Here is a 15,177-nt window from a genome sequence, read left to right as displayed (position 1 = left end):
AAAAAAAATATATTCAATTGCCTGAGAGCCTCAGACTCGAGATATTAATTTCGCGGAGGCAATAATATGTAACTAATTAATATTCGATGCCTGGCGGTTCGCCTGAAAGGATGTCACACAATCTTGTTTGTATGGAAAATTTTCGTCCAAAAAATCGTAGAGTTCAAGCTATCGGGAGCAAGAAATTATACTTTTAATAATTTAAATCTTCAAATAAAGTATTAACATAGTTATATGTATTATATTTACGTCCCTGCCCGGCTAGCATGGGCAGTAGATAAAAATTATATCCCCCGATTATATCCACTGATGTCATAGAAATCAGTGGATATAATCGGGGATATAATTTTTATCTACTGCCCATGCTAGCCGGGCTGTTCAGATTTTCCAAAAACAACAGAATTTAGGATAACTATTGATAGACCCATCATGACACTTTTTAGATACTCTTTGTACAGGATTTATTCAACGTCGCGAAAATCATAGACGATAACATAAAAGCCGAGAGAAAAATAGTTTTCTAATACAGGTTTTATTTCCAGATCCCGACTGGGCCTCATACAACCTGGGGATATTCATCTGCATGCGGTGTGCGAGCATCCACCGCGGCATGGGTGCACACATCAGCAAAGTGAAACATCTAGAACTGGACCGATGGGAGGACTCCCAAGTACAGCGTATGAAGGAGGTCGGCAACATAGCTGCGAAGAACAAATATGAGGAGCGAGTACCACCGTGCTATAGACGACCGACGAAAAATGATCCACAGTAAGCTATAATTTAATATTTTTAAAAGAGTGATGCTTAGATCTGGATAGATCTCAGGACTCCCAAGTCCCAAGCGATTGAAAGAGGTTGGCAATATCGCTGAAGAACATGAGGAGCGAGCACCACCGTGTTATAGATGGCCGACGAAAAATGATCCACAGTAAGCTATAATTTAATATTTTTAAAAGAGCGACGTTTAGATCTGGATAGATCTCAGGACTCCCAAGTCCCAAGCGATTGAAAGAGGTTGGCAACATCGCTGAAGAACATGAGGAGCGAGTACCACCGTGTTATAGATGGCCGACGAAGAATGAACCACAGTAAGCTATAATTTAATATTTTTCAAAGGGACGTTTAGATCTGGAGAGGTTAGGACATGTCAGAACTCGCAAGTGCAGTGTTTGTTGGAGGTCGGCAATATCGCTGCGAAGCACAAAACATAGGTACAAGGAGTACGTACAGTCGAAGAATGATCCAGAGTCAGTTTTTGTACAACCGTGCTCCGTGCTATAAAATATAGATGACCGATGAATGAAACTTGAGACTTCTAGAACTGAATCGATGGGAGGAATCCCAAGTCACAAGTGGTATGAAGGTTACGACCTGCGAAGAATAAATACTAAGAGCCAATACTATACTACCTTTTTGTAGAGTATAGACGATTGACGAAAAATGATCCATTGTAAGTTCGCTACGAAGAACAAGTACCATCGTGTTTCTTGACCTACATGCATTATCACTCATTATCAATTGTCCCATAGAATGAAACTTTACTGAGTGATAACTTGATAAGTATGAAAACAGAGTAGAATAATCTCACTTCTTATCTTATCAAATAAAGTTACATCGGATTTCGCAATACATACGTACCTATAGGTGCATTAAATAATTTCAATGCTTTTTCTTTCAATCCATACCGTGAAAAGGTAGCAGACAGACAGACAGGCAGACAGACAGACACACTTTCGCATTTATAATATTAGTATGGATTCTTTTGCGAAGATCAAGTTCGGTCTTATTATAAATAAGCGCCTTTTTTCAATATTTTAAAACTATATTTTTTCATAATAACTCATAGTGTTACTTTGGTATTAATTTCAAGATTAAGTGAGGCTCCATTGTGATGTGATGAATGAATATGAATAATGAATATTTATATTTACGAGTATCTACAAGTTGTCTTTGCAAAAACGTAACTATACCCTCTAAATTATGAAGTGCTTATCGCCAATTAAGGTAAATAATGTTGGAACAGCTTTACATTTTTTTCAAACAATGTCAATAATTGATTTGCATAACACGTGTAAAAATTTGTATAGATACACGTGTGAAAAATCGGTCAAGTGCAAGTCGGACTCGCGCACGAGGGTTCCGTACCATCGTACAAGAAATAACACTTTTTTATTATTTTCATGGCGGCCTGTTTGGTGTTTTTATTATTTGTTGTTACAGCGGCAATAGAAATAGACATTCTGTGAAAATTTCAACTCTACGTATTACGATTCACGAGATACAGCTGACAAACAGACTGACGGACGGACAGACCCTAAAAATTAATTGTGATCAAGTGACGTTTTTCCAAATATACCTTTTATTAACTGCTAGTGATGCCCGCGACTGCGTGGATTTAGGTTTTCAAAAGTTATGTGAAAATTCTTTGATTTTGCGGGATAAAAAGTAGCCTTGCCAGTTTTCCCCTAAATACATCCCTGTAGTCTGTTGTACCTTTTATAAAAATTGCTTAAACAAATGGGCATTTAAGAATCCCGTGAATACCTACTCTTTGATTTTCTGGGATAAAAAGTAGCCTATGTCCGTCCCCGGGATGTAAGCTATTTCTGTAGTGAAGTTTATTAAAATCAGTTACACGAATGGGCCGTGGAAAGCTAGTAGAAAAGCAGACAGACATTTTAATATTATAGACGCTGTCGCATTTATAATAGGTATTAAGTATTGGTCTTAAAATTACATGTTATGTAAGTTGAAGTATGGACTACGGTGGCGTTTTTAAGAAGAGTCTGGTTTTAGTTTTTACACAATCTGGTTTTAGTTTTTGAACGTTACCTTGTTTTATTACAGAGTTTTGATCGAGCAATGGATTCGTGCAAAGTATCAGCGCGAAGAGTTCTGTCACCCAGAGCGCCAAAACTACCTCTCTGGCTCCATGGAAGGGTTTCTCATGAAGAGAGGCAAAGAAGACAGCCGATATCAGCTCAGAAAGTTTGTCCTTAACGAAAACGAGGATACTTTAAAGTAAGCGCCAAAACTGTTAGCTTCTGCTATTGATTCTACAATTTTTAATACTTAAAGGATTCTTTTTGAGGCTTTATTCAGGGTAATTTATAATGGGCCCCAGTTATGCCAAAGTGTATCTACCAAGTACCAACCAAGCCACATCGCATTGATTTCGATAAAATGAATTTTAAATTGTGATTGTTTATGATTCAACAAACTAAATATAGGTACCTAATTGTTTTAGAGCCCAGTTTATGATCTTTTCTTCAGAGCTTGGAATTTTTTTTAAGAATTTACTTATAATTGAGAACTCATTACGTCACGTTTACACTATGAAATTAGTTGCATGAAACTAGTTTCATCTAAAAATCGCGTTGAGCACGAAACTATTTTCGTTTCGTGAACTTAATGCATGCATTACGAAATTAGACATTTACACGTGCAATTGCTTATGAAATTAATGTCATGAAACTAATTTCATGCCATTAAACTCGTAATGTAAATTCGGCTTTGATGCAACTTTTTTTTGTCAATTTGTAGGCTGGTTCGATTTGGCATAACTGGGTGCAATTTTGGTCAACTGTAGAATCAACGTCCCACTAAGAGGACTCACTTCTTTAGATAAAATATGTCAACCTTTCTCGCGCAAGTATAGCAAGATTTATTTCATACAAAACTGTCATAATATCGATAGCGATGACAAACGTCAGCGTGACATTCTTGACTGAGAATGGTTTTGCGAATCTTGCGCGGAAATTGCCTTAGTCATTTAGCCTTAAATCACGTCCACATACAATAAAAAATAGCGATATAGGTACTTATTGTTGAAAATATTTTCGTTAAATGCAAATTTTTATTGGTGTGGATGTGACTTAATGGCTAAACCGAGCTGAAGTATCTAACGACAATTTAACATGCATGGCTATTTCGTTCATTGCCATTTCATTACAATGTCTGCCCATCATACTCGTACATGCAATCAGAGATATGATCTATACATTGGAAATATACCTAGCTAATAGTTGTAACTGTGAAATTCGTCTTAATCCAATTGCTTTTTATTGACACACATTTTGTCTAACTCGCTATTTCGCGTACAGCCCGTTTTGCCTTACTTTGCTTAAAAGATAAACAAATCGATCGAGAAACGCGTAAACGATGTGATTTGACCGGCGCTTTAGATCTTCTGAAGTTAGGATCTTCATTTGTTCACCATCTGCATTAGTGTGAGTGCTACATCCGTATCGCTGGGACTCGCATCGTAGGTCAGACGCGACTTTTTAACTGCTGGTTGCTATACTTATTTACCTTTTAGCTAAATTAAGGGAACTTAAAGTAGGTGTATCTGTGATCTATTGCAATGGTACACACCATTTTATTCAGCACAATCTGAATCTACAAAACGATTTCGCCAAGTGATGAAATAGTCAAACAAACTGTAACCAGTTGTTATTTAATTTGTTAATACTCTTGCCAACAAACTGCGAATGTTGTTTACCAAATTCTCGCGTTGATAAGGATGATAAGGTGTAAAGTCCGTTTCGTACTTTTGTTACGGTGTGTCACAATGTAATTTTGTCGTGGCTCGTGAGCCTCGTTAAAATGAGATTTACGTAGTGATATTAAGGTGCATTTTTGATAGGCGTTGATTTTACGTTTTCAATGACTCCATGGTGTCCCATGACGTAAAATCACACGAAATCTTCCACACCTCTGCTTACGTCAAAAGACTGGCACAAATATTTACCTACACTCGACGTAATTCTGATCTCCTAGGTTTGCGTTCATGACTAGGTATTATGTTATTTATCTGTTCAGGTTCGTCACGTGCGGTATAATCGAAGCTTTGTAAATCACACAATGTTGCGAAATATGCGTGTTTAGGTAGATAAACTCTTTATTGCACACAGTCTGAAGTAAATCATGATAACAGACAAAGTAGGTATCTAATTACGACTGGTTTTAAAAACTGCTCAAGTGCATGTCAACAACTCATAAGGTAGGTACCTTCCCTACTGTAGCAATACTAGTTGCTAAAAGCCAAGGCCAATGGGAAGTAAAGTAAATACCCCATAGGTTGTCTTGACAGACATGACGGACGGACGGCAGATAGACAGACAGACAGACAGACAGACAACAAAGTGATCCTATAAGGGTTCCATTTTCCTTTTGCAGTACGCAACCCTAAAAATGACGCAAACAATACCTACCTACTCGTTATATTGCTTTCATTACTAAAAGCCTAGGCTAATCAATCTATGATCGAGTGAAAAAGAGTCGACCGCGTCAGAATTTGCATTCCTTGGAGGACGTGCGCAAAAATGCTGTAAACGACATATTACGTCGTTTCCAATAACACATTACTGACGCGGACCAGCGTGTACCTACTTGTATGTAAAAGGAGTAGATTAACTACGTCACTGTGCCTACGCCAAGCCTACGCAAACCTTGCATTGTGATAGTCATCGACGTAACTACCTAATGCGACATTTTACGCCATACCACAGAATATATTATTATAATAGCAGTATGTCGCACAATACACCATGAACATTTTTATACAATCTAGACAATAGGTGTACGTAAATGCATATTTAATCAATCAACAATCAACCCACGACTTCGTCCTCGTGGATTTAGATTTTTAAAAATCCCGTGGGAACTGTGATTTTCCGGGCTAAAAAGCCTGTCCATTCCCGGGATGCAAGTGACCTCGTACTAAATTTCATATAAATCGGTTAATCGGATAGACCTTTTAAGAATCCCATGGGAACTCTGTGATTTTCCGAGATAAAAATTTATATAATGTCCATCCCTGGGATGTAAGCTAACTCAGTGCCTTTCATCAAAATCGCTTCAACTATTGGGCCGTGAAAAGCTATGACAAACACACAGATAACAGACAGACAGACACACTTTCGCATTGTAATATTAGTATGGATTAATAGGTGGGTAACTTTTTATCATGACAAATCACGCCTTATACCGACTGCTTGCTGTTGACTTTTCGCAAGCTTATTTCCGTTCAAAGTGGGAGGCGAATTTAAAAATAGTACCTACCTACTAAAAATCTACCTACCCGCTGTAGTTTTAAAATAGTGACTACGTTTATGATTCCTTCACATGTAGCTTGTGCTAGGTATTACTAAAGACAGTAAATAATTGTCAAAAAATAGTAGGTACGGATGCAAGCATACAATCTCTGTACCAAAAATCGAATTCGGTTAATCACACATAGTTATGCATTTATAACATCAGAGTATAGAGTGTACCTATGGATTAAAAAAACCGGCCATGTGCGAGTCAAACTCGTGCACCGAGGGTTTCGTGACTACTCGGGTATTTTTCCGAAATTTTGCACGATAAATCAAAAACTATTATGCGTAAAAATAAATAAAAGTCTGTTTTAGAATGTACAGGTAAAGCCCTTTCATATGATACCCCACTTGTTATAGTTAGTTATCTTACTTTGAAAATTGAAACACATTTTTTTTGTTAATGGTGTAACCACAAATTCACGGTTTTCGGATTTATTCCTTTACTTGTGCTGACCTACCTACCTCCCAAATCTCATGATTCTAGGTCAACGCGAAGTACCCTATAGGTTTTCTTGACAGACACGACGGACGGACGGACAGACAGACAACAGAGTGATCCTGTAAGCGTTCCAAAAAAAACATCCTATTTCTTACGAACATACAATGAGCATAGGTATTATCCTTCCATTATTTACTTACGCTCTGAAATAATTTAGTAAAGTTAATATTAAATTACATTTTTAACTCGTAAATTATTCATATCATGCTAATGAGTAGATAATATAATGTAGACATTGAACAGTTTTTGAGTTCATTATGAGTTTTAGCGTGAATTAAAATAGTTTTTGTCTTTATTGTATAAATATGTAAAATATGCCTCATCATTTATTTGTACAAATGATAAGTTTAATTACTTTTTAATTTATTGTTGCGTAGTATTAGCTAATAGCAAGGCCAAATCGGGAATGACAAATGATACGAGTTCGCAAGCTAAATGGCGAGCTTTTGCGAGCTATACTATTAGCTTAGCTCACCTAGCTGCGGCATATCATAAGCGAGCTAAACTAACTGAACGTGAAAGAACAGCTAATGCTAAAATCCAGTTGTATGACAAGTTATTATTGCTACGTTACGGTTACAATTTGGTCACTAATAAAAAGACAAGTGTAAATTAAAAATTTATAACACCCCCGACAAGTGAAAGCTACAGTAACTAGAAAAGAGCTGATAACTTTCAAACGGCTGAACCGATTTTCTTGGATTATAGCTGAGAACACTCTCGATCAAGCCACCTTTCAAACAAAAAAAAACTAAATAAAAATCGGTTCATTAGTTTAGGAGCTACGATGCCACAGACGGATACACAGATACACACGTCAAACTTATGACATCCCTCTTTTTGGGTCGGGGGTTAAAAAGTGCGTTGCACCAATCATTATTCGTATTTCCATACTTAGTTAATATTTTGGTGTAAAAGCAAACTTTAACTGGTGCAACCCATTTTGCTTATATTGAAGGTCAAAGTTTAACCGTAACGTAACTTAAACCAAGTTAATGCAACATGGACCTAAGGCTGAAAGTTTAAGTTTACGAGATTTTCATCTCTCTACGTCTTCATTAGTAGATACTCTATATTAATTATGTACCTAGAATAACTAGATAGATATAATAAATGCCCTTCGTATTTCTGTGAAACTAGTCATTTTCGCGGTGATCATTTGTGTCATTCATTTGATCATCATTAGTGATTAATCAGAGTTTGATAACACAAAAAAAAATGAAATAAAATAGCTTTTATTATTCCTTCCTATAATTATATTAAGGACGCATAGATAGTCAATATTGACAAAATATTATGTAGCTACCTTTCAATAATTTGGTCATAGGTAGGTATATAAAAAACATGAGATATTTTGCGAAAACAAAATTTTGTTTGGATGATTGTGATGCATTAAAATTTATTATCCCCATAAAGTTTCAATAAACAGGAAAAACGCCGTTATTATCCACAGCGTTTTATTAAAGCTGCGTTCACATGTCTGTAAAAAAGATCGAAATATTTTGGGCATAACAGACCGGTATGACGAAAAACATTCAAATATGAAATCTCGAAGTAACCTTCTTATCTTATATATTCTAATCTTAGGTAGGTATAGGTTTTATAAAAAGGATTTTATTGACTGACTGACACAAACAACGTGTAGCTCAAATCGATGGACGGAAATTTAGTATTTAGCATGTAAGTTTTCTCGTATAAAAAAGGATTTTTAGAAATAGCACCTGAGCGAGGCCATGACGGGTCGGTCAGCTAGCTTAACTTAAAAGAGGAGTTTATTCATAATAGTGCGTTTCAAACTAACGAAGTTAAGTTCTCATTTGAATAATATTAGCCAATCAAATTCTATGATGTATATAGGTTTCTAGAAGAACTAATATCTGTGTCAGTGGTTTGACCGATTTCCTTTAAAATATTTAGTCTAAGGAAGCCTATGTCCAACGATGGACAAATAATAATGGGTAACAAAAAAGAAAATATAATTTGAAAGTTACGGGGTCTCAAAAATTTAGATATACTATTGTTTAAACCCCTGTAACTTTAAAACTAGACAGTTTTATGGAAATCTGGCAAATCACATACACAGATAAGATTTTAGAACGCGTGTACAAAATTTCATTGAGTTTGATTGGGTAATATTTAATTGAGAACCAAATTAAACTTGTAGGGAAAACGCTGAGGGCGCTCTAGGGTTACTCCTCTTAAATAGCATCTTTAGTTTGGTAAATAATGTAGTGTCTCTTAATTCGCAATGGTTCTTAGGTATCACCACCCTTCTGACGGCTGTGGCCGTGCCTCGGGTTGTCTCGGTCGGATTTTCGAACGTCTCCGACTCAAAAACTTGTGTCGTTTGAGGTAAGAAGCGAGAACTTAACGACTTAAGCACAAATTTAAGTAAGCACTCTGTAATAAAAGTATTATCTATTAATATTAATTAAGCTTATAGAAAATTCGATCGAAATAAATGGTCGATTTACTTCACTTACCTACCTACTTACCGATGTATACAACGCTTTATTTGTCATTTACATCGTTCCATTCGACATAATTAACATTGAACACAATATAAATAAGGAATGAATGCTTGAGTAAAATTAACCATGAAAAATATTCATATACCTACATTCGTCGTAATCTACATAAAGTTTGATAAATATATCGACTTTGCCTTGTATGTAGTTACCTACTAATCTTTACACCTCTACCAAACAGATGTGAAATCCCGGCCTATAATATCGACCTGTAGTCTGTACGCAGCTATAAATCCGACGTAATATTAATCTTTTGGAAATGTTGTCCAGTATGTAACCTACTGTTGGTACCTACCAGAATTTAACCTACGTACCAGAATTTAACATAAACGCCAGAATTTAACCTAAGCGCCAGAATTTTACCTAAGTACCAGAGTTTAACCAACGTGCTAGGATTTAACCGTAGTAATTTTACAATTAAATAAGTCTGATTTTCGCATCTGTATGGTAAGGCGTTATGTTATCATTTACCATTTTTGCTTAAGCATGAAAATCATTGCCATAAGTCATGGGTTGCGACATTGTAAAGTTATTGTTAGGCTCAAGGCCCATTGGCAAAGAACTGAAGTGCAGTGACACGTATTTTTTAAAATACATATTTCAAATTAAACTGATTCTTTATTGCAACTCTCTACCTGTTAAGGTTAACTAGATGCCGCCCGGTGACAGACAGACGGACGAAGACGCAGCGGAGTCTAAGTAATAGGGTCCCGTTGGTACTCTTCGGGTGCGGACCCCTAAAAAGTTTAATATAGGTACTTTGAAACAGGATACAATTGTGTTGCTACGCTTAAATTCTGCGCCAATATGACTTGAGCCTTACATTCGTTGTTAATTAACATATTCCTCAGAAATGAAATAAACTTTTATATAACTCCATTTCAGTGAATTATAGGATTCATAATAATTAATATAATATTCAGAACTAGGTTACGCTCGCGACTTCGTCCATGAGGTCTATACAAACAAATCTCTTTTTTATCTATTTAGGGATTGAATTTTCAAAAATTGGATGTCTGCGTCATAATATATCTGCGGTTCGATCAGTCCAATAATTTGAGCTGTGCGTTGATAAATCAGTTAGTCATATAGGTTTTTAACCCCCACCCAAAAAGAGGGGCGTTATAAGTTTGACGTGTGTATCTGTCTGTGGCATCGTAGCTCCTAAACTAATGAACCGATTTTAATTTAGTTTTTTTTTTTTGTTTGAAAGGTGGCTTGATCGAGAGTGTTCTTAGCTATAATCCAAGAAAATCGGTTCAGCCGTTTGAAAGTTATCAGCTCTTTTCTAGTTACTGTAACCTTCACTTATCGAGGGTGTTATCAATTTTTAATTTACACTTGTGACTCAACTATTACTATTCTATAAGGAAAATAGATTGGCAGTTTTCGTAATGTTCACTTCGCAGTGATTTTTATGGTTTAAATATTTACGACGCGCTGTTTACGATCGACACAACCTTACCAACAGTCGATTCATTGCAGGTCGTTCTATATTCTGTAGTATCTAATATTTGCTTTGGCAAATCTACGTGGGCCAGTTATAAGGTGTTCAACAATATTTTTAGGGAGAAAAAAAGGAACCCTTATAGGATCACTTCTTTGCCTGCTGTCTGTCTGTCTGACTGCCCGTCTGTCTGTCTATCAAGACCTGTCAAAGCAATCAAAACTTACTGTTCTTGTACTTACTGTTGACCTAGAATGATGATAGTTTGGCAGATATCTATATCTAAATTCACGGTTGTCGGATTTTTCCCTTTAGTTGATCTAAAAGTTATAGCACAACTAAAGGAAAAATCTGTTAATTTGTGGTTACATGACCAAAAAAATATTAAAAAGTGTTATTTCATGTACTATGGCACGGAACCCTTCGTGTGTGAGTCCGACACACACTTGACTGGGGGTTTTTTGCTTTGGATTATATAATTAATATTATCTCTACCAATTCGTTGATCTTTTATGACTTGGAGATTAAAAAATGATTTGTGACAATAAGGCGCTCCGCCCACGTCCGACAATCGGTGAAAAAATGAAACATGCCTATTGCAATATTGAAACGCACATGTCCTACAAAAAGTCGGTCTAAATTGTATGTATAAGTTGCGAAATTATCGGTCCAATTTATCAATCAATCAATCAGCCTGTTTGCGTCCACAGCTGGGCATAAGCCTTCCTTCCTTGTTATCTGTCCGATTATCGGACCTACAAAAAGTCTGACGTGGGTGAAGCGCCTAAAGTTAATCGCATACTGCTGCAAGTGGCACACGCAATGCATTTTCATTACTTAGGTACGGAAAATGTGTATGTGATCAGCCTTAAATATTACTTATGTAGTTTTAGGTTTTAACACTGACCTAAATAATTTAACCTTTTAAGAACGCCTGTAGTTAGGAACTACGTATAATAACATAAACTTAATGAACTATAAAGAATATTGTTTATGGCGGATAATACACGGAACAACCTGCCATGACAAAGTGCGAGGATGTGGACACGCAACTTCACTCACTATGACTAACACTCGCTATCGTACCTCTCAAAAGTAGAATCCAAAATTGATTCAAATTGTAAACAAGTCACTTCCCCCAGCAAAAGCAGATCCTACTGAGAAGAGCCGGCAAGAAACTATGCAGCTACTCTTTTCAAACGGCAAAATGTTATAAGGAAGTATAAAACCTGTGTGTATTGCTGGGCTATTGCGAAAAAACTGCATCAATAATAATAATTACTACAATCTCAATTGTTGTGATAACGACGAATTTATGGTACTCTTGCTGTAACAATGTATTTCAGTGATATATTTTGTCGGCCAGTCAGAGGTGATTTTTATTGTCACATGGCTGTTTAGTCTGCCCTCTACTCTACCATTGCAGGCGGTTCAATGTGTTATTCGCATGGATGTACGAAGTAATAATTCTTAAGGTCTTTGGTTATTCGCTTGTTTAATTTATATGACATTTGTATGACATTATAGTGTTTAATTTTTACTAACGTGTGGAATATGTATTAAGAAAACCCCTGTTCACAATAATTATCCTCCTTCCTAGGTACCACGTAAAGGAAAACAAAGAGCCTAAAGGCGTCCTAAAGCTGTCGGAACTGAATGTTTCTTTCGCGCCCGCTAAAATGGGTCACATGAACTCCATGCAACTGACCTTTATGAAGGACGGATCTACGAGACACATCTACGTTTACCACGACGACCCAGAGGTTATAAACGGATGGTAAGATTTTACAAAACATAGTTTTTTTTTCGCCCTTGGCAATAGTAATAGTATTTTGCTGACGGTGTTGACTTATAACTAAACAGTTTTGTCAGGCTACCAGATTTTTCACAAAGCGACTGCGGCCCATCTGTGGCCATCTTGAAATTTAAAAAAAAATATTGTCTCTTTACAAATGTTGTATCAGTTGTTAGTGCAGTGAAGAAGTTTTGTATATTTTTTGGGAACATCTGTGAAAAAACGCGTCGCTTCGCTTCAACCAATGTACCTTGAGCATTAGATTTATCAGTAATTATAATTATTTAAAATAATAATTTGCTGAAAACCTTGTCCATTAATCACATGATGGTAGGACTTTTCACCATTAGAGTTTTCCCAGTGTTTCCAGATTCAGCCCCATTAAATTCGACTTAGAGAACACATTTTTATCAGATGTTAGTGATAATAACCGCAACCGATAAGATAACTGTCTTAACCTAAGTACTCTATGTAAATGATAACTAAATGCCATGCAGAGGCAAAAATCAGACTTATTTGGTATATTAATTGGTACTACTAAAGTAAGTTAAAGTCTGATTTTTTTCCATTCCATTCAATCAGCCTGTATGCGTCCACTGCTGGACATAGGCCTTTCCAAGAGCGCGCCACCAAATAGGTACGGTCCTTCGAAGAACGCTCTATCTATAAAGAGGAAACTTTTGTATTTTTGTATGTTTGTATTGAATAGGCTCAAAAACTACTGGACCGATTTCAAAATTTCTTTTACCATTACTTAGAGGGATTCTTCCGAATCCGTATAGGCTATATTTTATTCCGGAAAATAGAAAAAATAAATGTCCTCCCGTGCGAAGCCGGGGCGGGTCGCTATAGCATAATATTATGATCTCAGCCTTACTCTACACAGTGTTTGGTATGCTCAGGTACACATCAATACGTTGCGCGAAGCTCCACCTACTCCAAGTGGCGTTTCCATCAACACCGCAGTCGGATCTCATACTCCGTCTGCCGAAGGACTTCGCGCGCGAAGGCTGGCTGTGGAAGACTGGCCCCAGGCCGTCCGACGTGCACCGGCGGCGCTGGTTCACCCTCGACAACAGGAAGCTGATGTACCACGATGAACCACTGGACGCTTACCCCAAAGGCGAAATATTTATTGGTAAGTCTTTCTTTGAGGATACTACACAATATTGTCAGTGCCAACCAGCAGATGTGTTTCTAGGATTATGAATAAATTATATTTTGATGCTCGATGACACTGGGCTAATTTACGAGCTACTAGTCGGCGAGTTTAAAAGCTAGCGAGTAAGCGAGTGTCGATGACACACAAAACATTCCACTCGCTCAGTAGCCAACTAGCTAGCGTGTTAACATTTTAGCTTTAACTGCCAAAACGCAGATGCTCGCAACTAGTTTACTAACAGTGATGATGACACGTGGCTACTAGCTAGCTTACAGGCCAACACGCCAGCGAATGGCGAGTAAATTAGCCCGGCTTTCTATTTTTCAAGCAGCGTTTTTACAATCTGATAATCAAAAGCAGATTGTGAAAAAGCTCGATGACACGGGGCGAGTTTACAAGTTACAAGGCAGCGAGTTCGCTAGCAGCTTGTAAACTCGCCCCGTGTCATCGAGGCTTCCTACATTTCAGACGATAGTAACATTTTAATTTAGAAGGATCCTTCCGTACTTTTCCATTTAACTAACTGCCAGAAGAAAGTTTTGTAGTCAGGAGCGATAGAACAATTTGACATTCAATGTAGTTGATCCAATACAAATATTTCAGAAACTTGCTGACACCCCAAAGATATATTAACTCTCGCCCGATACTCAGTTTCGTCACAGGTTTCTAGTAAGTATAGACAAAGAAAGCTCAAAGTTGGCAAGACTTGATTCGTCATTTTTTTCGTTACAGGCCACGAATCCAGCGGCTACCATATCAAAGTGTCAAACACAGGCAACGGTTGCAAGGAGGCGCGGTTTCCCTTCCACCTCGTAACGCCGGAGCGGACGTTCTGCCTCGCCGCCAGCACACACGAGGACAGAGCCGGCTGGCTCGCGGTCATACAGCAGACCCTTAAGAGACAGCTAACACCACAAGAGTCAACAAGTAAGTTATATATAACTAGCAACGGTTGCAAGGAGGCGCGGTTTCCCTTCCACCTCGTCACGCCGGAGCGGACGTTCTGCCTCGCCGCCACCACGCACGAGGACAGGGCCGGCTGGCTCGCGGTCATACAGCAGACCCTTAAGAGACAGCTCACACCACAAGAGTCAACAAGTAAGTTATATTTAACAAGCAACGGTTTCAAGGCGGTGCGGTTTCCCTTCCACCTCGTAACGCCGGAGCGGACGTTCTGCCTCGCCACCACCGCGCACGAGGACAGGGCCGGCTGGCTCGCGGTCATACAGCAGACTCTTAAGAGACAGCTCACACCACAAGAGTCCACAAGTAAGTTAAATTTAACAAGCAACGGTTGCAAGGAGGCGCGGTTTCCTTTCCACCTCGTGACGCCTGAGCGGACGTTCTGCCTCGCCGCCACCACGCACGAGGACAGGGCCGGCTGGCTCGCGGTCATACAGCAGACCCTTAAGAGACAGCTCACACCACAAGAGTCAACAAGTAAGTTATATTTAACAAGCAACGGTTTCAAGGAGGCGCGGTTTCCCTTCCACCTCGTGACGCCGGAGCGGACGTTCTGCCTCGCCGCTACCACCCACGAGGACAGGGCCGGCTGGCTCGCGGTCATACAGCAGACCCTTAAGAGACAGCTCACACCACAAGAGTCAACAAGTAAGTTATGCTAGAAAGTACATTATAATATTGC

At 38.1% G+C, this 15,177-nt stretch overlaps 1 protein-coding gene across 2 annotated transcripts in view; it reads left to right on the top strand.

The window, feature by feature from the left end:
- LOC123868066 (arf-GAP with dual PH domain-containing protein 1-like) overlaps positions 1-15,177 on the top strand; it is a 33,687-nt gene that overhangs the window by 16,108 nt on the left and 2,402 nt on the right. The window contains exons 2-7 of one of the 2 annotated variants that reach the window (XM_045910410.1): positions 543-768; positions 2,848-3,021; positions 8,860-8,952; positions 12,176-12,352; positions 13,273-13,508; positions 14,265-14,459. In XM_045910410.1, coding sequence (XP_045766366.1) covers positions 543-768; positions 2,848-3,021; positions 8,860-8,952; positions 12,176-12,352; positions 13,273-13,508; positions 14,265-14,459 — 1,101 coding nt within the window. The remainder of the gene's footprint in view (positions 1-542; positions 769-2,847; positions 3,022-8,859; positions 8,953-12,175; positions 12,353-13,272; positions 13,509-14,264; positions 14,460-15,177) is intronic. The other variant, XM_045910411.1, reaches the window with a different exon arrangement.

The sequence above is a fragment of the Maniola jurtina genome, chromosome 9 (genome assembly GCF_905333055.1).
Source record: "Maniola jurtina chromosome 9, ilManJurt1.1, whole genome shotgun sequence".
Lineage (NCBI taxonomy): Eukaryota > Metazoa > Arthropoda > Insecta > Lepidoptera > Nymphalidae > Maniola > Maniola jurtina.
This window is presented reverse-complemented; position numbering and strand designations above follow the sequence as displayed.